Source organism: Etheostoma cragini, chromosome 8 (genome assembly GCF_013103735.1).
Source record: "Etheostoma cragini isolate CJK2018 chromosome 8, CSU_Ecrag_1.0, whole genome shotgun sequence".
Taxonomy (NCBI): Eukaryota; Metazoa; Chordata; class Actinopteri; order Perciformes; family Percidae; genus Etheostoma; species Etheostoma cragini.
This window is the reverse complement of record NC_048414.1, coordinates 26,476,241-26,501,846: the sequence shown is the minus strand read 5'-3', so window position 1 is coordinate 26,501,846 and position 25,606 is coordinate 26,476,241. Positions and strand designations below refer to the sequence as shown.

The 25,606-nt window shown below is 39.1% G+C and overlaps 3 protein-coding genes across 7 annotated transcripts in view; 2 read left to right on the top strand and 1 right to left on the bottom strand.

Moving 5' to 3' along the window:
* Window positions 1-4,128: 4,128 nt before the first annotated feature.
* tbxas1 (thromboxane A synthase 1 (platelet)) lies at window positions 4,129-11,855 on the top strand. The gene is made up of 14 exons (XM_034878384.1): window positions 4,129-4,198; window positions 4,665-4,817; window positions 5,185-5,278; window positions 6,691-6,743; window positions 6,933-7,029; window positions 7,152-7,268; window positions 8,228-8,316; window positions 8,464-8,612; window positions 8,907-9,037; window positions 9,692-10,030; window positions 10,243-10,331; window positions 10,490-10,627; window positions 11,036-11,198; window positions 11,654-11,855. The coding sequence occupies exons 2-14, from the start codon at window positions 4,717-4,719 to the stop codon at window positions 11,765-11,767; spliced, it is 1,674 nt and encodes a 557-aa protein (XP_034734275.1). The 5' UTR covers window positions 4,129-4,198; window positions 4,665-4,716; the 3' UTR covers window positions 11,768-11,855.
* Window positions 11,856-17,445: 5,590 nt separating this feature from the next.
* On the bottom strand, window positions 17,446-19,009 carry lrrc10 (leucine rich repeat containing 10). The gene is made up of 2 exons (XM_034878435.1): window positions 18,818-19,009; window positions 17,446-18,556 (listed from the first exon to the last, which is right to left on the bottom strand). Exon 2 carries the CDS (start codon window positions 18,410-18,412, stop codon window positions 17,588-17,590), a length of 825 nt encoding a protein of 274 aa, XP_034734326.1. The 5' UTR covers window positions 18,413-18,556; window positions 18,818-19,009; the 3' UTR covers window positions 17,446-17,587.
* A 1,579-nt stretch (window positions 19,010-20,588) lies between these two features.
* The window catches only part of cnot2 (CCR4-NOT transcription complex, subunit 2), an 8,342-nt gene continuing 3,324 nt past the window's right edge, over window positions 20,589-25,606 (top strand). Inside the window, exons 1-10 of one of the 5 annotated variants that reach the window (XM_034878390.1) lie at window positions 20,589-20,854; window positions 21,900-22,028; window positions 22,139-22,211; window positions 22,469-22,616; window positions 22,771-22,953; window positions 23,072-23,151; window positions 23,706-23,831; window positions 24,097-24,221; window positions 24,376-24,493; window positions 24,856-25,012. In XM_034878390.1, the coding sequence (XP_034734281.1) occupies window positions 21,912-22,028; window positions 22,139-22,211; window positions 22,469-22,616; window positions 22,771-22,953; window positions 23,072-23,151; window positions 23,706-23,831; window positions 24,097-24,221; window positions 24,376-24,493; window positions 24,856-25,012 (1,127 nt within the window). In that variant the 5' untranslated portion in view covers window positions 20,589-20,854; window positions 21,900-21,911. Of the gene's footprint in view, window positions 20,855-20,887; window positions 21,144-21,899; window positions 22,029-22,117; window positions 22,212-22,468; window positions 22,617-22,770; window positions 22,954-23,071; window positions 23,152-23,705; window positions 23,832-24,096; window positions 24,222-24,375; window positions 24,494-24,855; window positions 25,013-25,606 lie in introns of those variants that run through there. The other 4 variants (XM_034878388.1, XM_034878389.1, XM_034878391.1 and 1 more) reach the window with 4 other exon arrangements.

Genomic DNA, 25,606 nt, shown 5'->3' with positions numbered 1-25,606 from the left:
ATGTGCAATTGGTGCAGCCTGAGGGACATTAGGACTATGTTGTATTTATTCTTTTTCATTATGCAAATAGGGACTTTCTGTCCCTGTTAAATAGGTGCTTGTATAGCCGTGGCATATTTAGTTAAGGCTTCAATGCTTTTTACAAAGTTGGTGTTCATTCAATGAAGACCATCATTCCTTTACTCAGTGTCTGTTACAGTGTTGTTTAAATACTGCAATTTAATGTTATAATTTAATGAAATATTTAATTTGTATTCACAGCAACAACATGTCTATTAGGTAACACGTCTGTTGATTCAACATGTTTCTATTTAATAGGAAACCATATTAAAATAACTGAGGGTATTGTTTTGAAATACTGGTTGTTAGCGCTAAAGGGGGATGAAGGTTTTGTTGAATTTAGCTCAGCGTTGAGGTATTAAACCTACGCTTTAGGGGAGCTTATGTAACAAGGTTTGTGAAACTTGTAAGGATGTACGATTCTGTACCAAAGATATTGTTTAATGTGCTGTACTCCCCTAAAGTTATATGAGTTTGTGTAATTTATGTGTCGAGCTAATTAAAATAAATTGTGCACTTATCTGTATTGATTGTCTCTCGTATAAGCTTGGGTGATATCCCTGTCAAACTATATGGCTGCTCTAACCTCAATTTTTTTTAGAAATAAATCTCATAATTCAAATGATTTAAGGTAAGGTTAGAAGAAGATTTGCCTTAAGTTCTACAATCATGGAGTTTGTGTTATTTTTGTATAACATATGTACTATATATATATATACAAGCAGAGCAGAACGTTAGACTCTGTCTTCTCTGTAGTCTGACTTTTCTGAAACACAATTTACATGATTCAAAAAGAAATGTTATGCTATTATGCTAAAAATGAACCTGAGTTTGACAGACTTCACTTGGGACAGTTTGAAGATGGGATGCTTCTGAAAAGTGCACTTGGAATCTGTCAAGGTTATTTATCTGCACACTACTACCAACATCAGTAAACTTACAGAAATCTGTGTTTAAAGTTTAAAATCCGGTCAAGGACAAATCCCAATTCACTTGTTTTTTCCAGAAACTCTGTTGTGTTTTGGACACTGCAAATGTTTCTTTTGAAGGATTTCCATTCATAAAAGTAGTTGCAAGGATTTTCATTCCTTTCGATTCCTGCTACACATGTCTCCCTTCCTTCAAACATAAAAAAGTAAAGTACAGATCTAATTCATTGTGATATTGATAATTGTATTAATTTCAAAGTCAAATGTGATTAAATATCTAGAAGTGATTAAATATTCCCATCCAACACAGCGCTGAAGTTAACACCCATATATGCAGCCTCTTTGCCATTTAAGGGAAATTTTACTTACATACATTGCGTCCACGCCTCGGTTTTCTGCACTTCACCTCTTAGGATGCCGTTGTGATATCATGTTAGAAAATTTTAGGTGGAGCATTAAAGCTGAAACCCATTTTCACATTTGTGAAAGCTTTATTGTATTTGTGAAAATGAAAAAAATGAGATTTTCACTGCTTTTTTTCACATGTTGCCCACATTGGACCTGGTCCAGCATCAAAACCACAATAGTGCAGATTTGACAAGTCTATGTATAGTGGACATGGTCCAACCTGGACTTTTGCTTCATGTGAAAACAGCTGTGAAATTGGACAGATCCTCATTCTCATACATACACACACACACTTATTTGCATTTTCACATGTAGAATAAAACAAATCACAAATCCAAAACTGTATTTTAGTCTTAAAAATCTTTGGGACAATCCAGTCCAGATTTGACAATTAGCCTATAGGTTCTGACTCTGGACATGGTTAAATATGGACTAACGTTACTTGTGGGGGAAAAAGCAGTAAACCAACCCCCCCCCCCTTTCATTTTCATAAATAAACAGCTTTAATGTTTTACCTCAAATTTCTAACATGATTTCACAACAGTACGAGGAGCGGTCGCTCAGCTGAGATGCTGCAAATCTGTCACAGTCTAATTACTGATGTTTTTCGACCGTTGGTACTCCAATCCCTGTTTACCAGATTCATGCTGATTTAAGAGAATCAAACCACTGTATTAGACGGTCTGAATGAGATACTGCCATATCAGTGGAGCAATGACATGCACAGCAGACTATACTACAACTCTCCAAATCTTGGACAACAGAGATGGGAGGACTTTTGAATGTGCACAAAGTTGAAAACATGAGCAGAAATCTGATGAAATACATCTGAGCAATATGAAGTCCAGGGGTTTATAAATTCATTCAAATGATTTAACGTATGATTCACACGAATAAGTGCCACATGCACATTTAAAGAGATTACTTTCCCACCAAAACACCTGAGGGCCTATTTTCACATCAATAACACATTCCGTAGTAACTAGTGTCAAACAGTATGAGAAAAATGGTCAACACTACTACAACATTACTACTGGTTAATATTCCGTAACTCTTCCAATTTACACAACCGAAGGAAACAAGATTACATTAAAGTGTATGGCCCAAAGCACTGTGTTCAAATCCAGCTATACAAGTGTGCTTAGTGTGCCCTTTGTTGTTGTTCATTATAACTATAATTAACTATAGGTAACTATTTGCCCGTAAATTTAAGGCAGGTCCCTCACAGAGGCTGTGTAAATTTTTGGCACACCATGGTCCAATGTGGATTTAAGCTCCTCTAGCTCCTCTTTGGTGCTGCATTCTTTCCTGAGTTCCAATAAATGAGTTATTGTAGTCAATATAGATCTTAAGGTTACAGTGGACAAAAAATGTCGAGAAAATGTTTCAAGACAGTGATGCAAGTGATAAAAAAAATACATTCATATTTTAAAACAAGACTATAACATACATTTTCAAGCTTCATCTGCAACTCCTCTTCCTGGAAAATATCCAGGTCAAAGGAGGTCATCTCAGGCTTCTGGCCACACATGAGCAGAAATAAGTCTGGGTTCAGGCATCGGATACCTGGTCCATTGTGGATTATGGACCAGGCCACCAGCTTTTCCGCAGTGTAAAACTTATTTTGTGCCAACTTCCGTTGGTCATAGCTGGAAAGGAGCCGTCCTGGTCTTCCTTGGAAAATGCCCATCTTTTCCTGCAGTTCAATCATAAGGAGTCTGTAACAGAAAGATAAAACATCTCATATATGGTCTTAAAGACATTTGACATCCTGAGAACTCAGAAAACAAAACAATGACAACACATGCATAATCAGGCCATATAGGATAGACAAATGTAGATAAAATCCTATATTTGCATACATTGGGGCGGTTGCACCTGACTGGAGACTGGAGAACAGAGAGAATTTTAACTTCTGAATTAGAAATAGTATAGGCCTAAGCATGTTGGTGGACTTGTTCCATAACTACATTGTTGGTACAGATGTATACACTTTGAGTCTTTAAAGCCTTGGAAAAACGAATTTCTCTAGAAATTAAACTATACAAAGAATGCATGTGTACTGTAGCCAAGTCCTTAAAACGTCTAATGTACTGGTAGTGTGTGACTGTCCCCTAGTGGAGTTATTGCATTATGTTTGGATTGTGCTTTTCAAAATCAACTGGATTGGTTTTATAAAGATAGGGGGAAACACTGCCCATTGATTTTGCAAGATGAAAGTCTGTGGTTTTAGTGGCTGTTACTTAATTGTGTCTGCAGCAGACCTTTCACAAATGATAACCTATTCAGTGAAAACACAATACAGTTTGTCTGCCTACAATTTCAGTTCAATTTTGGTTTACTGATGGCCGTACTAATAGAAAAACAGACAAAGCCTCTCTTAAATCCACCGAGCTTTGGTCATACTTGTGCTGGGTTGGATTAATTTGGTCTGTTGTGGTTCTTTAGTGATTGATAATGTATTGGCTTTGGAAAAGACAGGGTGGAGCTCATTATAATTTAACACAACGCGTTATGAAACGCGTTATGAAACGCGTCCCAATCCACGTAAACGACGTAAAAAACGGCGTTCTGACCGTTCAAAACGCGAAGCGGAAGTGACGTTTAGTGAGCCTTTTGGCGTTCCATAATATTGGTGTGAGCGTATGAGCGTGCGAAACCGGTCAAATGCGTGTGTCTCACGGCCAACGCGTGAGAGGTGGCAGCCCTGCGTGAGTGTACTCACTTTGAAACCTGCGATATTTAGCTGTAGCTAACGTGAGTATACTCATATTAAAACCTGCGATATTTAGCTGTAGCTAGCTCACGTTAGCTACGTGCTAGGCTGGGCTACTGTCAGGGTTTTAAACCCAGTAATTTAAAATTAAGATAGGCTATAGCTCTTTAAGGGTGTCTGTCACGGTGTTTGCTTTAGGCATACCAGTAATATTCGTAGTTTTTTTTTTTTTTTTTTTACCATTAACGGTTAACCTGTGTTATCTAAACAGGTTCCAAACGTAGCCCCCAATTACAAACGATGCAGTGGAAAGGTGAGCACCCTCAAGGCTTCAGACAAAGCTGCTAAAACAAATAATTGACAAGTTGTCTTGAAATTCTTCGAAAAAAAACCGCCTGAGAGCATAGTCCACAAAGAGATGTCCCTGTGCTTGCCTCTGCTGTTAAAGTAAAAAGGTCATATGTAGTTAAAATACTTGTACTGATGATGACCAATACCATGCTATTCCGCAGCTTTTACATGGACCTAACCTTTTTCTGTCTTTATTTTCCAGGAGCCTTGATCTAGTGCTAGGTGGGGAGATTTGAGAGGAGTTTTTACATTATGGAGGCTGTAGTTGACTTCCTAAATGTTTTCCACATCACGGCCAGTGGACTGTCCGTGACACTCAGCCTCTTTGTCATCTTTCTGGGGCTTCTTTACTGGTAAGTCAATGCTTTAAAGGACCCATGGCATGAGAATTTCACTTAATGAGTTTTTTTTTTAACATTAATATGCATTCCACCTGGCTTCCCACCTTCACAATTCACATGTCAATGACAGACACAGTCATACTACTACACAAGTAACACAAGGTCATTTAGTAGTTTCTGCACCCAGAACTTGTACAATGCAGTTTTGTACAGCGCTATTATTATTGTATTCACATTACTGAAGGTCATTTATCAAAAATCTCACAGTGTAAATATTTGGTAAAAGCACCAATATTTAACACTACAATATCGTTGTGTTATCAATATCGAGGTATTTGGTCAAAAATATTGTCATCATCAACACTGCTCTTTCTTCTAGGTATTCGATTTACCCCTTTTCGGTCCTTTCTCGCTGTGGCATCGCACATCCAAAGCCAATACCTTTTTTGGGCAACTTATTGATGTTTCGACAGGTAAGATATTTCTGTTATTTCCATCAAACTGAGAACAACAATTTCACACAAACAATGACGTTCCAGATTTTAATGGTATACAGGTGTCTCTGCACACAGCAGACCCTGATGTAACTTAGTTACCAATACTCAGTCAGAAAACATACAATTCCCCCCATACAATTCATTTTGGGGTGTCTTATTTAATTTTATAGCATTTGTAAAACAAATTGTGATGGTTGAAGTGGTTTCGAAATAGCATTGAATAGAAGTTGACATATTCTAGTCTGAGATTATCCATCAACATCCATTCCTTTAATTTTAGTCTAGTTAATTCTTAAATTCTGCTTTTCTCACTCAAACATTAGGTATAATTTCCTATAAATGAGGTTCATTGACCTTAAATTCCAAAAATAACTGTAAAACTAAAGTTAATAAGTTAGTGTTACGAAGTGTTTAAAACGTCAAGAAAAGTAACAAACATAGAAAAAAAGTGTCAAAAGTGTTGGAAAAAAAAAAGGAGAACAAAAACATACAAAATTAAAAAGACAACCCAAGAGTTAAGACAATATCCCAAATATCACCTGTCTCTAATATGGAGTTATTTAATTCTTACAGGAGAATTCCGGTTGATTTTAACACTTAGCTTTGTTGTTTGTAAATTTAGATGTTTAATTTAATGTCAGTAGAGGAAAAACAAAAACAAAAAAACAATTTGTGCTGCCTACACTGTGTTATACTCCTGCTAGAGTTAGCAGGAGGAGAACACAGGGCAAGTTATAAAGGTGTTTTTAGCCTCTTAACATGTTCAAAATGTCCTTTAAAAGTGCCTACCCATGTGAAGTGATTCCTTCAGAGTGAACACAGTGAATCCTACTGCTGTAGATGTGACAGAAAGGCATAAAAGTTATGTTAATTCAGCTGTATTTAGTTCCGCTGTTGAGAGGCAGTCAGAGAGCTAAGGGACCGTCTACAAACTACAGCACAGAAAAGAAATGCAACAAAAATATATAGGATAACAATTTAATGATTTAAATAAGGTAGTGTCTCCAAACTTATCTCAATTATAACTTGTCTCCTGCTAGTAGCACTTTAAAAACATAAGCATATGTTGATTTTTGAATATATGTTTGTATCTCTTTTCTGTGTTGTAAATATAGATGGTCATTGGGACATTTTGAGGCCAAAAAACACATTTAAAACTTGCCCTTTTTAAGCCTGTTGGGTGCTAACTCTAGCAGGAGGATAACACGGTGTAGGCAGCACGGATTGGTTTGGTTTTTCTCTCTACTGACAGCACTCCAAATCCACAAACAACAGAGCTACGTGTTGGAATCAACCGGAATTCTCCTTTTTTAAGAAGAGCGTCTGTTGTTCCTTTCCGATGTTGTTGAAGGTTATTTTTCATCTGCTCTGCTGTTCTTTATTTTCAGGGTTTTCTGCAGCCTCTCAATGATCTCATAAAGACACATGGCAGAGTTTGTGGGTAAGGAGTAGTAGAAATACTTTCTGCGTCAGCATCTGAAAAAATCATGGTCTAAATGTTTTGTTGATTTGAATTCTTCAACATTTTAAAATTAAGTGAAAGGCTAGGTAAAAGCCTATGGTAGCAGCTTTACAATTTTGGTTCTATTTGATTAAGACTTCACTTATATTTATAATTCATAAATTCTAGGTATTATTTGGGCCGGAGACCGGTGGTGGTCATAGCGGACCCTGACATGCTCAGACAAGTGATGGTCAGGGACTTCAGCAGCTTCCCAAACAGAATGGTGAGGACGTGAACCAAAGCATGCACACACACACGTTGTGCTCACCCCTTATTGTATTATAATCTTTGATTATGTCATAAAAACAAATGTGTGTGCCCATACTCTCCTGTGTCTCAATGCAGACTATTCGCTTTGCCTCCAAGCCCATGACTGACTGTCTGCTCATGCTGAGGAATGAGCGCTGGAAGCGGGTGCGGAGCATCCTGACCCCATCATTCAGCTCTGCCAAGATGAAAGAGGTGAGATACGAATGTGCCCATTGAGTTTCCGCCAGTATCCATTACAAGGAATGTATTTTGTGGTGTTAAAGGTCCGGTTTGTAACATTTTTAGTTGTTCATTATCAAAATCTGTGCTGCTCGTTCACCAACCTGTCCATGAATATTTACCACCACCATCAATTCCAAGTATTCCTATTGGCTTGAAATTTGCATTTGCATTTGCATGAACTGGGTTAGACCCTCCATATTCATGCACCCTCTTGAAATATGTTACCTGGTAAGGGACATGCAGCATATACTGCTCCACCTTTTGTGTTTTTGCTGTCACATGATAAACTCACAGCTGCTGCTAATGTGTATCTTCACTTCCCGGCTCCGGCACATTTGAAGAAGGAAACATGGCTGACATCAACAAGACAGTTTGTAGTACCCAACAAAACTTTAGATACACTTAATAAAAATTAAACAAACAGACCTGATCGCCGGAGGTAAAGCTGGATGAAGACGTGGTTGACATCTGGGCTTTCTGAAGCGTGAAGGCTACCGTAGCTGTAATACGTAGTCTTAACTGCGTGGTGCGAGAGAGTTGATAGAGGGGAGAAATTCCCACACATTGGCCTTCAATTATCAACCTAACGTCGAAACCAGCGCAGATATGAGTGCAGAAATCCTCTTACGTCAGGCTTCACGTGGGATTCATGAAACGTTGGTATCACGCCAATCAGTTCAAATGTAATGGCCCCCAGGAGTTACTTAGAATATTCATCCCCACGTTGTTTACTGCATGTCTGCTTTTTCAGCAATGTAGTGTGAGTGTGCTTTTAATGTTTGTGGTACCTTTTTTTTTTCAACAACAACAAAAACAACAACAAAAATCTGTATTTATGGACCAATTGTTCAGGTTTGTGTGAATCTTCTCTTTCCCAGACAGCCTCAGCAGCTGTGACGATTATCCCTGTCTTTTATATTTTACCATAGATGGTTCCTCTCATCAACACAGCCACCGATGCCCTTATGAGCAACTTGAATGTGTCCGCTGAGTCAGGACAGGCCTTTGACATCCACAGGTGATCACACACACACACACACACACACACACACACACACACAATCATACACAGACACACAATAAATAGGTATTCTTATAAAAAGGCTGGTATTATTTATGGTAATGTTTGTCCTCATATTTTTGTTTGTGTGCGTGTGTTATGCAGGTGTTTTGGCTGCTTCACCATGGATGTTATTGCTAGCGTAGCATTTGCTACTCAGGTGGACTCTCAGAACAACCCAGACGACCCGTTTGTCCAGCATGCGCAGATGTTCTTCTCCTTCTCTTTCTTCAGGCCCATCATGCTGTTTTTCCGTCAGTCAAATGAATTTGTAATGTTAGTCATATGTTTAAGTTATTCAAAACATTTTTACAGGAAAGCAATGAAGGCAAAAGAATGTAATTTTATTAAAGCAAAGACCACAAACGGGAGGGTTTACTGTCTCCCGGTACAAAAATATGTCCAAGTAAATTTCTTTTTTTTTAACTAAGTATAAAATAAAAAGATGTTAATGTGTGTAATATTAATACATTGATTTTAATATTGTGCAAGTGTGTAAAGTTGCCATTTCAGATAGTTACACAAACACATTTGGTTTGTGTGTCCAGTTGCTTTTCCATTCATCATGGCTCCTCTGGCGAGACTGATCCCCAACAAAAGACGAGACCAGATGAATCACTTCTTCATCCAGTGCATTCAGAGGATCATCAAGCAGAGAGAGGAGCAGCCTCCCGAGCAGGTCACTTTCATGGACATTTAATCACCTTTAACCCCTGTGTTGTTTTCCTCCCGGGCCAAAAAAACCCGCTCTTTTTCACTTCCGGTGTTTTTTTTTTTTTCCAATGTTTTTGGCATTATTTTGGTGTTGCCTTTTTACACAGCTTTTCTCTGCCATGTATAAACACCACAAACACCAGCTTATTACTATTTTTACACTTATTTTTAGAATTCATGGTCAATAAACCTAATTTAGAGGAAATTGTACCTAATCCTTGAGTTAGAAAAGCAGAAATTATGAACTAGTTACACTTATATTAAAAGAAGGACAATCAGACTGGTATATGTCACTTTCAGTTGGGATACTGTTTAGAAACATTTCAAATGCTAAAAAATTTAACAAAACACCCCAAATCCAATGAAATTAGAGATCCAATCTTTTGTACTTGCGTAGCACTTTGTCTGTAATCATCCATGCTATTTTTGGTTAATTAAAATCATGAAGTTAAAAAGAAACGTATATTTCTGATACATTCTGAGACATTAAAAAAAATGGGTTAAATTTGAGCGGAAGACAACACAAGGGTTAAATACAGAGCAACTTAAAATTTACCGTGAAAGGTTTTTATGTAGTTTATCCAAATTAATTTATTGATGGTTGTTTTTGTTGATGTAGAGGCGTCGCGACTTCCTTCAGCTGATGTTGGATGCGAGATCCAGCAAGGAGTGCGTGTCTTTGGAAGACTTTGGCACGGCGAAGCTGGATCACAGGAACCAGCTCCAAGCATCCGCCTCTGATCCAGACGACCATCTGCACCCAGAGGAGCCCCCCAGCAGGCGTCCGCAGAAAAAGATGATGACTGAGGATGAGGTCGTGGGTCAGGCTTTCGTCTTTCTTCTGGCCGGTTACGAAACCAGCAGCAGCACGTTGGCCTTCACCTGCTACCTCCTGGCCATCCACCCGGAATCTCAATGCAAAGTACAGGAAGAGGTGGATGATTTCTTCACCAGACATGTGAGTGTGTTGCACTACCCTTTTGATCTCATTTCATTTTATTAAAATTATTACAAGATTGTAGTTGTGGACAGTTCAATTCAGTGCACACAGATTTGATTTCTTCTTATTTTTACATTTAAAATCTTTACTGAATTATCAGAATTTATTTCTTACCAATGTGAGTTGTAATTTACCTTTTTTTTTCTTCTTTTTTCTGTCTTTTGTTGTAGGAGTCACCAGATTACACAAACGTCCAGGAGCTGAAGTATTTAGACATGGTTATAAGTGAAGCCTTGCGCCTCTACCCCCCTGGATTCAGGTATATTAAGAACATTAAATAAAGATAAAACTTAGTTAGTTTAGGTTTAGTTAGGTTTATACTACTCTCAATCATACAGTAATCATATTGAGTATAACAAAGGAAAAATGAGTCTAGCTTTATAAACCTTCATCCATGGCTTTTTCGCCCCACCAAAGGTTTGCAAGAGACATCGACCAGGACTGTGTGTTGAACGGCCAGCGTCTCCCTAAAGGAGCGACGCTGGAGATCCCAGCCGGCTTCCTCCACTACGACCCCGAGCATTGGCCAGAGCCTGAGAAATTCATCCCTGAGCGGTACGAGGCTGCTCTTACAGCAGAAAAGCTAAACTCTGTTCTATTATCATCGAAATCATGTAAATGGCTGAACTGCATTGGCTAAAAACTTTGTAAAGGTGCCATTACGAACACATTCTACACACGTACTGTAAGTCTTAACCTTCAGTTAACCGTAAAGTAGTGTGCAACATGGAATCAACGTATTCATATGGTGTTATATGCAGTAACTTAACATTTTGGTATTTGGACCTCACATCGGACTCAGGCGTTAAAATGTACATTATATTCCACCTTGACATTTTCTTCTGTTGTACACGTCTGACCTGGCTATAACAAAGGTAGTAAAGTCACTGTATAGCACTGAATAAAACACACTTTTTTTTATAATTATTGAATCCAATTCTCTAACGTGGTTTGGATTTCCAGATTCACACCAGAGGCCAAGGCCAATCGACATCCCTTTGTGTACCTGCCATTCGGGGCCGGTCCCCGTAACTGTGTGGGAATGAGGCTCGCCCAGCTGGAAATCAAAATGGCTTTAGTGCATCTGTTCCGCAGGTTCAGCATTGTGGCCTGCTCCGAGACCAAGGTGGGTCGCACATTTTCAACACTAAAGCACGTCTGCATTTAACATCCCATCATCTGCCGTGTCAATATTTCCATTAAGAACAAAGGGATGCGAGAGTGTAGTCACGGCTGTTATGTTCACTTATTGTAGTTGGTTTGTTTTACCAAGATATGATAATTCAAAACGACAAAGCACTGCCTACACAGAGAGTGAACGTGTAGCCGTTTCCTTCTCAGTAGGTTGGGCCACAGCTGCTTGGACTCTATATTAATGTAATTGGTTCTCTTATCAACATAAATAATTAACCATCAATAATAGACAGTTGAGATTGCTGCACTTCTCCCACATTAACAAATTACCAATGATCAAAATTCAATATGCATCCAAATGAATGTAATTTTTAAATTTATATATAAGAATGTGTGTACAATATTTGGAAGATGTTGCTTTACATGTGGTATTTTTTTTTTGTGCAGGTTCCTCTTGAGTTGAAGTCGTCAAGCACGCTAGGACCTAAAAACGGCATATATGTAAAAATTCAAAGAAGAGACATGGGGGAAGGTCAAGAGAATTCTCTACCAGACGGTTAGAAACTCACCGCCCTTCTTGGAGGGTAGAAAAACCCTATGAACATTTACAAAGCATCCTGCAGGTCCACGTTGTAACAATGGCCCAGTTTTAATATCTTTTCCTTTTGACATAAAGAGTCTCTCAGCTGCTTACCTCAGCATGGAGCAATATTGGGATTTTTAAATTGATTTTGAATTGGCTACAACATTGTCTTGTCATAAAAATGTTTTTTTGGGGATACTTTTCTTTCATCACCCATTAATCTGAACATGGTTTTAATTTGCTTCCCTGCACTGTAGAATTAGACCTTTACACCTTCACCAAATGGCCAGTGTGTTCAGCTGAGCTGCTCCCATTGATGCTGCTCAAGCTACTCCTTTGTCCCATTAATGGCCGTTAATTAACTATATAATTGCCACAGATTTCCAAGTTTGACGTAGGCAGATGAACATATTCTAAAAAAAAGACCTGACACTTGTGTTACTGATATTTGAATATACTAAAGAATTGTATACACTGAACCGCGTGTCTAAATAAATAATGCAAGATTTCTCTTTTTTTTTATTACTTATTATATTGACTAGGTTAATGGCAATTTGTAATATGTTACATATTTAGTATTGATAGTATTACATATTTAATTAATTGTAACCCTCACCGTAATCAATGCTATGATTTGCCACTGAAAGACTTTCCACAGAGAGGGGTTCTGGATCCTCTGGATGCTGTTAATGGTACCCTGGGGCATGGTGCGCTTAAACAGCTGCTCAATCATAATATAGTCCTTTTGGAGAGCTGTACAAGCTGAAAGATAAGAGCGCAGTGCAGATAAACAGGTGAGATATTCTGCTGATTTAAATCAGTGGCTGTATGGGCAGTGCGTTTCGATGAACTGTGTATCTGGCTTTGCGGAGAAGAGCAGTGGATCTCTGATCCATTTCCTCAGCAGACCTCCGTTGCGCTACTCTGTGAACTGGCACCACAAAGGGAAGCCAAACACCTTTCATTTAACCTTCCCGTCCTCGGGTCAAATTGACCTGTTTTCTTATATCAATGTTTTTTTAACTACCCAATTGTAAATACCCAAAATAACAACTGATTCCACGCAACGCTCTTTGGCAAATCTCTACTTTCATTAATTTTGGGGTGTCATATTCAAGTTTATAGCTATTGGAAAAAAAAATGAAATGGTTTTGCTATAGTATTGAGTAAAAGTTGACATATTCCAGTCTGTGATTATCCATCAACATGCAGTACATTCCTTTAATTTGAGTCTAAATAATTCCTAATTTCTGTTTTTGTTACTCAACATCAGGTATGATTCCTATTAATGAGGTTTATTGACCATAGATTCCATAAATAACTGAAAGTTAATAAGTTAGTGTTACGTAGTGTTGAAAACGTCAAGTGTCAAGTGTTGAAAAAAAGGAGAAATACACCAGTACTAAACATTGATAAAATGAATCAAAAGGGTTGATTTTCCTAAGTTCTTATACTATGAAATATCAATAAAACAACTACATTAAACAAGTTTGTGCTGTTACAACACCTTGATACATAATCATTTCTCAACTAAAAACCACTGTTAATTCGGGGGGACAGGGAGAAAAGCAACCTTTTCCCACAGAGTAAAACATGCCATGAAGATACCTTGTATCCAAAATCCGGTAGTGCAAACATTCAACTGTGAAAGAGCTGGAGCTGTTTGACAACGCACTATAGAGGAGAGAGAGAGAGAAAAATCCAATACAGCAATGTTAACATAGTCTTTCAGTTTCCATCTAAAATATACTTCTTCAGCTTTACCTCCACATGAAGAGTAGACACAAAGCGAGGCCTCCTTCTGACCTCTCTCTTGGTGTTGTATTTTACATTCTGCTGATAAATCTGCTCCAGTCCTGGTTCACCTTTTGAAGTGGGGAATATATTGCTGTTTTCGCTGACTGGGGGGGATCCCGAGGCATTCAGACCAGGTTGGAGATATAATCCCTCCACCTTAAGTGTCTTTCCCAACGACACATTGGTTGATGTATTGCAGTGGGAATCCAACAAAGATCTAGAAAAAGTTTTTTTTTTTTAAGTCCTTATTCTTTACCAGGAACAGCAGTAGCTTGTCTCTCTTGTTGACCCATGACGATGAATTTATTTCTGTAGATCTCAAGGAGGTTTTTGATATTCCCCGCAGATTCTTCATTCCATGTGTTTCAACATTGTGGGTTCTCTTGCAGGAAGCGCCAAACTTGCAGTCACCCTGGAGATAACTTGCATGAACCGTGCAAACCAATGCCCTTGTTGTAATGCGGGCAGATCTAGAGGGGTGTACAGGGGGGGGCAACAACCATATCATTACACAAAACAAATGTACGTGTTTATTCAAAAATACACATTGTTTTCTACACAATGGTAATAGATGCAGTACTATTGCCGGTACAACCTACATCAGGAAGCAGAAATGGATCATTCTGCAGTAACAGCTGCAACAGCTGTTTCTCCGTCAAAACGTGTAGACCATATCTTTTCAAAAGCTCTGCATATGTCATATGCAGAATACAATATGTCAGTGAAGGGGTTTAGTTTTACTAAATTCACTGGAAATAGGGTTAGCTGTGCCCCTCCAGAATAGGTCCATTCAACATTCCACACTGTACACAGAAAACAATATTAATAAAAAATACTAATAAAAAGAAGCGGGATATAATCAACTATTTTTTTACATTGTGTCAAATGCTTTTTACACCTCATACATATATAATTGCACGTTATATAGAGTTATTTGTTACATTTCCTCCTTTACTGTATGGAAATTATGATTCCAGTTTTTTTCCCCTGGTGTGTTGTGATGATTTTGTGTGTTTTTGTGTCTGTCTTTCTGTGTATAACTCTGATGTGACAGATAGTCTACCAGCTGTCTGGATTTACCCTGCAGACATCTGAGGACCAGGTAACCATAGTCCTCAGAAATCCGCCACATTTGAAATTCCAACACAACGAAAGCAGAAGGAAACAGAAAATTCACGCATCTGCAGAATTTCCTGCAGCATCGGAGCAATCCAAGTGCAACGTGAACAAATCGAGTGAAAATAGAGGCTAATAGTAATACTGGATTTAGCATTTTTGTCAGAAAATAAAGTATTTCAAATTAGCATGTTTCCTTAATGTCTGATGGCATATTGTGGTCATTTTATGATTTAATATATAGTTTATATATAATATATATAAATGTTGCTCCTTTAAATAATTATTACAGATACAGAACATCATTGAATGGAAGTAGAACTTGTGAGGGCCAACTTGTGTGTTTTTATACCAGCCTAGAAGATTAAATTAAACTTTTAAATTTAGCCAATAAAGTATCACACATACTGTCAAGTTAGAATACAGGAAGCAACAAAGTATCTCTGGGTTTACATTCAGGACTAAGTAGATTTCCGCCTTACCGTAAAATGAACTTGGATAAAATCGTAACAAAAAAACTGGATGAAAGTTTTAATAAAAAAAAACACTAAGAGACTGTTTACTCAAAAACTTCTCCTCTTCCGTCTATTTTGGAATTTAAGCAACGGGAAGATGGGGAACCACCTTTTCAGAAGTGGACGGATAACTAGTGAAACAAAAAAACAACTCATGAGACCTTTTTTCTCTTGTTTTAAAATGGACATTACTGTCAAATGTGATTAAAAAGCAAGTGTCAACAAAAAATGGGCCCTGTATCAAGCAAATGAGAACGTCCGTATACTTTATGTGGCTTTTAACATAAGCTTAGGTGTGACACGGTATTGTTTTTTATTTGAGTAAAGTTTTTAACTGTCTGTTTTTATTGTTATTGACATATTCTGTTTTAGAAGGGTTTCTTCCGGTTTCATCTTATGTGATCTATATTCGTACAGCACTTTGGGGCAGTAGTGACTGTTACTTAATGTGCTATATAGATAAACTTTAACCCTTATTCCCCGATTGCAATTCATACACTTACAACAGTCACAATTACATTTAATGCACATAGGTTGTACGTTGTTAATATAGTCCAACCATGACAGTTGTGGTACTCTTATAAGATACAAAAATAATATATATAGTTCACGTTCATATACTGTACTTACAATCCATGTTTCTGCACCAAGTCAGAGATGCAAATTTTAATAAGTTTCATTCTGGTCTTTTTTGTAACAATGCCATATTTTGGACATATTTCTGGAACTTTCATTTCATGTAGAGGCCTCAGATCCGCCTGCTGATCTGGCTCCTGTGTAGGCTGAACACACACACTATATATTAATGTTATATCAACTACATGGTAAAGGTTATGCGTGAAAAGTTCATATTGAAATCATAAAGCAGATTTTTGTCATTCCCATAATAATGTGTGTAGTGATTACTAACAAAGTATACACAGAGTCTAAATCAATAAACAGTATAAATTATTAATGTGACATGATGTCCATTACAACACCTGATTATGGTATTAAAGTTAAGACATAAAAGGAATTTTATTAGTAATTAGTATTTTACATACTAGGATGTGTTGCTTTAGTGTCATTGTTGTATTATTCTTAAATAATCCTTAAACCAAAATGATTGAGTTAAAATCAAGACTTTTTTATGTCCAAAAAAAAGAAAGAAAAGAGTTATGAGAATCAGTCGAGGGTGATGTGAAGTACATGTTGATAAGAACAATACAGTTTTGGCAGTTAAAGCTCATTGCAACCCCAAAAGTGGATTGAATGTACAGTAGTGGAAAATGTTAGTGGAGTCTTTGGATCTAGATGAGCTAGAGGGCAGTATAACAGAATCTAGATTATTTTTGACATACACTGTACAGTATCGGAATAATAAAACAGAATTATATATTTTATGTGTTCATTGGACCTCTAGAGTTACATAAACACACAATAAATGAGTTGTTATTTTAAATAGGAGGCTGAATTGAAGCTAATACAGTAGTTCTATGTATTCATGCTGTGTGAAATAATCACATTTCCAGTAAAAGGCCCACAGTAGTCTCTTTTTCTATGGATTGTTAAAAATGCCTAAAACGATACATTGTGGAATGACATTTTATCTTGTTTACTGAACATTTCCCTTGTACTCTGAGGAATTGGAAAGCTGCATTTACGATCTGTTTCACATTGTGAACCTTATGACAGCGATATTAAAGCCCATTAGCTGCTTTTATTCAAACCACAGCCCCCATCTATCAGATAAATTATGCATTGGTCTGGATAAGGAGTGCACTAATTGACTTAAATCATCCATCTCTTGTATTAAAATCCTCACTGTATTTAGCCTTAGCAGGTATAGATATTACATCGCACTCTGCTCAAACAAAAATGTGCGTAACAAAATCTGAATCCTTTTTTTTCTTAGTCCCTGCCATACTGACCAACTGCATAGTCAGTTTAAAAGAAGAGTGTAATGCAAATTCACATATAATATGAAGTAGAAATGCATATAGCCTATACTACAACCTGTAGTAATATGTTAAATGAATGTACTGTGTGTCTTGTACAATACCTTAAAATAGTTCAAAAGCTTTGAAAAAGCTGAAAATGAATAGCAATTTACAATGTCACTGTTGTTTCAGGTAATCATTTGAAGACATAAACACAGTATTACTAATTCAAAGAGACACTAACAGTCAAACATTTTTTTATTTTAAGTTTCAAATGTCCCCTTTTAAAAAAGTTTCTGTAGAACTTGTACAACAACTTGGCTTTACCATATATAGACAAAATGCCATCAGCCTGATGAAGACCACACCACCCAGCGTTAAGTGTCCCACTTGAACGTCATTCTGTACTGCCAGGCCTCGCCACGGCTCAGGGTCACTTTGTTCCTTAAACCTAAATGTTGTGCTCCTCCTCGGGGTGTACTTCCGTGACCTCTGCTGTGGTCTCGCTGGCTACTTTCGACCCGTCGTCTTCCTGCTCATCATCCGAGCTGTCCGCCCAGCGCCCGACTCTTCTGACTCCCTCGCCCACTACAGGGGCATTAACGCAGGGGTTGTGATCATAGATGACAAGTTTCAACCCCTGCATGTGAGCCAGGCCTGGGAAGTAGCGTATTTTATTCCGATCCACATCAATGACAGCTAAAAATTGCATTTCCAGCAACACTAGTGGGAACGCTGCCAGCTGGTTCCCTGCAAGCCAGATACTTCTTAGCTCTTCCAGCCCTCCAAGCTCTTTTGGTAAACTCTCTATCTGATTATAACCAAGGTGCAGGGTCTTGAGATTAGACAGCTCACAAACCACCTTGGGGAAAACGGTGAAGCAATTAGTCTCCAGCCACAGTGTGCTGAGTTCCTTTAGCTCTCTCAGTTCTCTGGGGAGGCTGTAAAGCCTGTTGTTACCCAGGTAAAGGATGCTGAGCTGGGGCAATCTGCAAACAACTACAGGGAGCTCTTCAAAGCAGTTGAAGTCGAGGGCCAGGAGCTGCAGCTTCTTCAGGCCTTGCAGTTCATCCGGTAAGCTGCTGAGGTTGTTGTCGCTCAGGTAGAGTTTCACCAGCTCATTGAAAGCACAGGCAGCAACAGGCAGCCGGCGCAGCTGCCGGCTGCTCAGATCCAGGGTCCGATCGGGCGGCATCTCCTTTAGGTCCCCCACTAGGAAACGTTGACAGCGCTCTGAGGGAATGAAGGCAATAACGCTTCGCATGGCGTTACCCATCTCGCCCAGTCTCGGCGTCACCACTGCTCCACAACATCAATTGAGGCCCAGACAAGGGTTGCACTGAGAGAGGCTCTTGGAGTCTTCAAGTACATTTCACGGCATCCCATTAATGTTCCTTACCACCCTTCTGGAGTTATTGATCTTTAGAAAAAAACAAAACAAGTTTGCAACAATGTAATGCATTTTTGTAATACTGCATCTTGCATTATGGAGCTGTAGTCATGTATCATAATTAAATTAATTGTCAAATTAAATAAAATAATTAAATTATCATAATGCTGAATGAGACCCTTTCATCTGATTAAAGCCATGAAAACAACAATGAAATTAAGCATCACGAGTTGTTGGTAGAAAACATAAGAAGTGTAAAGATGATCATAATAAGAATTGAACAGCACCTACTTCCTAGTCTTCCTCATGATGTCCATGGCATCTCCAACAGTAAGCCATTTGTTTATCCAACTTAATGGGCTGAAAACAGATTGTATTCCCTGGGCAGATATTCCCCAATGCAGTCCTCTCACTGTCTCTCAGTGGCTCTGAGCTTTGCCCTGATTTTAATGGCGATCTCTCCTCCCCATTTGTGTCTAATGACTTTCCCCCCTTCTTCTCTGAGATGGCAGAGGTGGGAGAGAGAGAGAGAGAGAGAGAGAGAGAGAGAGAGAGACAGGGAGGGGCAGAGTTGTAAAGCTTAAGAAGTGTTTTGTGACGAAAGAGCGGGAAAGGTCATTTACATACTGTTTTAATCGGCCCCGTCGCAGTTCTGGGACTGTGCCACTGAGCCAGTCAAGTGGTCCTGTGCTGTGGAATAATCTCAAGAATGTGTCAATGTTTTTCGATTGTAGTAAATTATTGGGTGTTTATGCATGGGAGGGAAATAAAACCTTGGAGGTGTACCTAGGTGTAGTGCAGGGTGCATGACTCTAGGTCTGTGTTATGTCAGGGCCACAATTGACCTGCTTGAACATCAACTAGGTAGTCTTTGTAAAGTCCAGACTTTAGTGCAATAACCACTCTAAAATAAACAAATCTCATGCTCATGTTTTAGTTTTCCATGTAGGCATTTATTTTTATTGGCGAAAATAATTTTCTATTTATCGTTCTTGGGGCAAGTCTTACCCTTTTTGCACATGCTATCTTGCATACCTTCATTACGGCTGTTTTCTAGGGATAAAACTGAGAAAGAATTTTAATTTTCCTTATCAGTAGGGACAATGGTTGCCCATTGTCTGTTTTCACTCACTGACACTTGTCATTCTTCTTATCCACTCACTGTCTGGGCGCCTCAAACAGGCAACAATGTAAGTTGTACAATCTAGACCGAGCACACAGAAAGAACCATGTTCCTACCATACCCTGTTCTTGGCAGACATTTAGCAGAAAAAGCACAGGTGTTATATTAATTGTCCTATTAGGTGATTACACAAGAATTTAATGTAATGACGCCATCATTTATGTCATCTTTGATCTCCTTTTCTGATCATTACAAGCCAATTTCTGCTGAAATTAAGTTCTGCAAATTTATACTGTTTATTGATCCCCAGTGGGGAAAGTACAATATACACAATATACACATGCCTGAAATACACACACACACACATGCTCAGGACCTATTCATTCACAAATGGAGAGATGTCAGAGCTGCCAGTGCTGGACCAGCGCCCTGAGCGGTACAGTGCCTTGCTCAAGGAGGTGAAGTGCCATCTCTCCGGCTTTCATTCCACACTCTGAATGGGAACTTGAATCAGTGGCCGTCCAGTTTCCTACCCAACTCCCTACAGACTGGGCTACTTCCATTAAACGTTATGGTCACTTCAATCCAAATGTGATAATTTTGGGATATGTTTGTCAGTAACAATTTGAGTATCTAGCAGCAAACCCAAATAAACCTGCCAGGAGGCCCCTGGGCAAACATGTCCTGTTGGGCTTATTTTACACAAAGTGATACAATGAAGTGGGGGCTTCAGGGGCCCCATAGGAGTTATTAGTAATATTCAAAGAAAAAAGCCAAAACATGACTCTGGTGCCAATCTAACAGTTTTGAGGAACTAAGTTAAAGAATCAGCATTATCTTGACATTCCGACATTATAATAAAAAGAAGCTTCTTCTGTAACTACACCTAGTTTTTATGCACTCTATGAACTACACACCTTTTCATAATGCAAGACAACTTATGGTCACAGGAGGGGGGTAGAGACAGTGGTGACAGTTCTGTCCCTAATCATATTCACTGAAAAATATACACATTTTCTATGGTTATTGTTTTTTTGCTCTTTTATTAAGCACCCTATGTGGAACTGATGACTTTCTGACATGTTGAGTTTTGTGTACGGAAGTGGTCAGAAGGTTGTAAGGTCAGAGGGTAAAGGCTATCCCTCTTTCGATTGAGAATATACACAGCCATCTTGGATCTAACGTAGAGAAGGGAAATTGATGCGGTAAGGATATTTGACTTATTTCTATTTATAATAAATCGGCTCGGTTCACAATTAAGCCTTCGGCATGCGCGATGTATGTCGCTGTTTTCCTCCGTTTCGATACGGAGCGAATCGTTAGCCTTTAGCTGCTACAGATTGTAGCTGCTGCTGCTGCTGCAAACGGAGCGTAAACCGTGCCGAGAAAAACAGACAGCTGACTGAGGATATATGGAGGCGGAGAGGGCCCAAATTACTTCCTTATAGTGACTGCTGCTTGGTAGCTTAGTCGGGGTGTTTGTGGAGTTAAAAGGTATTTCTATGTCGTGGTACTTAGCCAGCTCGTTGTTAAGGCAGCCCACTTGCGAACTGCCGTTAAGCTAAGTTAGCTTAGCTAACCTAAATTGATTACAAGCCTCTTGCCTGGTAACATTGGCTAACTACACTAGTGTTGGCTAACTAGCATGTTAGCATTGCTGTTAATTTCCTTAGCAGTGTCAAAATAGCTATTCATCATTTCAGACAAAGTAAAACCCCATAGTAGTTAAACAGGGAGGACATTAACGGTTAGTTATGCTGTCAGCTGGTTAATGGAATAGTTTTTGTTTTAAAAGTTCAACATGTTCTTCCATTGTGACTGTACATCATGACAAACTAGACACAAAGCTGTTCCAAACTTTATTTTAACAACCCCAAGATGCCAAATATATCACAGTAATTTACAATGAAATGAGTTAATGCACTTTTCCCCCCATATGATTTAAATGTGGACACAGAAAACCCTGTGTCCTATGTATTAAAAGTTGATTAAAAATTAGTGTCAGTCAAGGAATGGAAGGGCCAGGTGCAGAATAAATACTATGCAATGCTGTCAATTGTTGTACATAAAAAGGTTCAAACATGGAACAATTAATAATACAAATAAATAGATTTACTCAGATATATTTTAACAATAGGCTTTGAAGAGGAATCTGTGTATTTAGATTAGTAATGTGATCTTCACTGACATTCTTTTGTTCAGTTATTTACTCCTTGCACCTCTTTAAAAGCCACTCTGCTCTCTCTTCAGGTGACAAAAGGCATGTTTGGTGCTAGAAAGAAATTTGTCGAGTTCGTCGAGGTAGTCGATAACGACTTCACAGATGAAAACATGTATTACAGCCAGCCGTCGATGTTCCCACATCGGTCGGACAAAGATGTGAGTTTTGCCAACATATCTGCACACATCGGTCATGCCTTTGAGTTAACATCAGAGGAGGCATTTTCTAGTTATCTTACTCTTTCCAGTCCTCAAATGTTTTCCTTCAGATGCTGCCCTCTCCCTCGCCATCGTCGTCGGGGCAGCTGTCGCAACTTGGGGCGAGTTTGTACGGTCCACAAAGTAAGTGTTTTTTTGTTTTGTTTTTGCATACCAGTATTCTCATATGTAGCATATTTGGAGTGAATAGAACTCTTGCGTTCAACAATTGTGAGCATGAGTGCAATGAACATAGCAGGTATTTATGGGGCACTATTGCTAATAAACTGTGAAACCTACTGAAAGTTTGAATTTCAACGTGACATATTGCAGATTAATCTTCTCTGGGTTGTCTGATAGCTTTTGATTTTCTGTGTTTTTCTTTCTACGTCTTCCTGCAGGTGCGCTCGGCTTCTCGGTAAGGGGCATGGGGAACAGTACACCTCAGTTAAATAGAAATCTAACGCAAGGCTCGCAGCTACCAAGTCATATCGCCCCAACAACCGGTGTCCCCACGATGTCCCTCCATACCCCTCCATCACCAAGCAGGTGTGTATGAAGCTGTTCACTTATTTTTTATGAGTTTGCAGACTCCGTTTTGATACATACTTGTGTGTGGTTTATAACAATAAAAGATACCAGGTAATAGGACATGAGCCAAAAAATGAAATCCACAAAATCAGACCTTATGCTGTTTTAACAGGGGGACATTGCCGATGAACACAAGGAACATGCTGAACCACTCTCAGGTCGGTCAAGGCATCGGGTTGAGCGGCAGGACCAATAGTATGGGCAGCTCGGGGCTGGGCAGCCCCAACCGCAGCTCGCCCAGTATCATCTGTATGCCCAAACAGCAGCCAGCACGCCAGCCCTTCACAATAAACAGGTAGACGGATCCTGCACATATCACAGTTCTTGATTTAGGTGTTTTTTTTTTTAATTTAAGGACAAATCATGTTTGGTAGCTGGACTTGTCTTTTTTTTAATTTTCTTAATCTTTGCAGCATGTCAGGGTTTGGTATGAACCGCAATCAGGGGTTTGGGATGAACAACTCATTATCAAGCACGATCTTCAATGGCACAGGTTAGTGTGTTTTAACCCAGGTGGGTAAACCAAGGGATCATTAGTTTGGGGGTTTAACTCAGACAAAACACTCCTTGAATGTGTCTGTGTTTGCATTGAATATACAGAATTCAATTTGACAAAAAACACAGTAAAAATTTACATTCTATAAGTACACGTAGCTGCATAAAAGACTGAGCTGTGGACATGATGAGGCGACCGTGTCCACTGTAAAATGCAGTGATCCGTGTCCTTTTGAAGCAGGAAGCACAACTGCTTTAAACTGATTTGGCTCCTTTTGGAAAAATCTGTATTTTTTTGGTGAACATTTGTGAATATAATTTCTGGAAAAACGGTAATGCCACACCGTTGTACCAATTCATGTTTGACTGCTGAAACAGATGGTGAGTACCGACTAGAAATTAGCTGTTGTGTTTGGTCAGCAGTTGTTACTTAGGGGAGGGCTATTTTTTTAATACATTTACAGGGTAATACAATCACACATTATTACACAGATAAACTCAGTCGAAGGTGCCGGTACATATTACAAGTTCCTAACCTTCCTATTACTGCAGATGGGAGTGAAAATGTAACGGGACTGGATCTGTCAGACTTCCCTGCGTTAGCAGACAGGAGTCGGAGAGAAGGGACGGGAAACCCAACACCGGTGCTCAACCCACTGGCTGGACGGGCTCCTTATGGTAGGCCATTAGGCCGGAGAAAGTGTCTTATTTTTTACACACATTAAGTTAAAGGAAGTAGGTTCCCCTAGGAGAGGGAATAGATATTAGCTTCTTGATTGGGTTCATAATAGTAGCCAAGGCTTTTGTTTTAATGCAGTCAGCAGATACCAGAATAGCTTGTGATACCCTTTTGTTGTGATTTAATGCTCATTACTCTTTGGGGAATTATAATCTCTACTTCACTGTGTTCATCATCATCATCATCATCATCATACTCATCAAGTTGGCATGGTGACGAAGCCATCAACAGAACAGACACAGGATTTCTCCATCCATAACGAGGACTTCCCTGCACTGCCTGGCCCAAACTATAAGGACCCCTCGTTGAATAGCGATGACAGCAAAACTGTAAGTTCGAGCCACTGATCACCCCACAACACAATCTGACAGGATAGATGGTGAAATGGTGTGCGTCGAGGTTACACATCATAGAGAATGACTTATTATGCATTCGTACGTGTTTCATTTGTCTGTGCGTGAAGCTGGTTTTCTCTGTTTCTAGAACTTGAACTCGACAAGCAAGAGCACGTCCAATGCAGATGGGCCGAAGTTCCCCGGCGACAAGACGACCTCAGCACAGAACAACAACCAGAAGAAAGGGATCCAGGTGTTGCCCGATGGTGAGACTTCTCAGCCAATCGTATCGCTCCAATTCCACTGAGACATCCCTTCTTAATCGCACAACTTGGGTGAGGCAGTTGGGCTCTCTACCCTGCATTTGGGGTTAGATCTTTATTGGATAGGCTGCAGTGAGGAATCCAAAAAGAATATGTTCAGTATGATACAGACCATCATCATCCTTCCATTAGTCTGTCTGTGACCATCATTTGTTAAACAAAACAATTGGCTTGGTTTGCTCTCCAGTGCGTGCACTAAGTGTGGGTTAGAAATATGGAGGTACTGTATTGACGGTAAGTATTAACTGTAGTTCACAGCCCAGTTCCAGCGGTCTGTTGAACTCTGAATTATCCTGCTGCTGCAGGTCGGGTGACGAACATTCCCTCAGGAATGGTGACAGACCAATTCGGCATGATTGGCCTGCTGACGTTTATCCGGGCAGCAGAGACCGATCCGGGGATGGTCCATCTGGCGCTAGGAAGTGACCTCACGACACTGGGACTCAACTTAAACTCACCAGAGTAAGACAGCTGTTCTACCCTAAATACAGTAACGTCTAGGGTTTCCCTAGCCACTAGGTATTTGTCCAACAAAGGAAGTGGGATAAATAAATCAAGAGTCGAGTAATGAAACTCAGTCACCCATTTAAATGCTACATGGCCTACTGTATAATACATGTTGCAGGCACAGATGGTTACAATGTCATTTGTCTAGCTTTCCTTTTCACCTAAAACGTCTCAGTTAAGCTCTGCCTTGGATCGGTACAGGAACTACTTAACCCTTTTTACTGCTCATTTTTAACCCTCCTGTTGTCCTTGGGTCAAATTTGACCCCTCCTAATAAATGTCTATATTTAAAATATGGGTTTCTTTTTAACCAAATTACTACAAAAAACGGGATGAGATTTCATCCAACACTCTTTGCAAATAAAATTGATCAGTTTCATTCCTGACTAAACTCATCTGTACGTTCCTCTGATCTTAACTGTTGGTCAAAATAATTCATAAGTTCTGCTTTTTTAACTCACATATAAGGTATAATTCTATATAAACGAGGGTTATCAACCATGAATTCCAAAAAGTAGTGTAAAACTAGTTGTGGTGAGATGGTGTTAG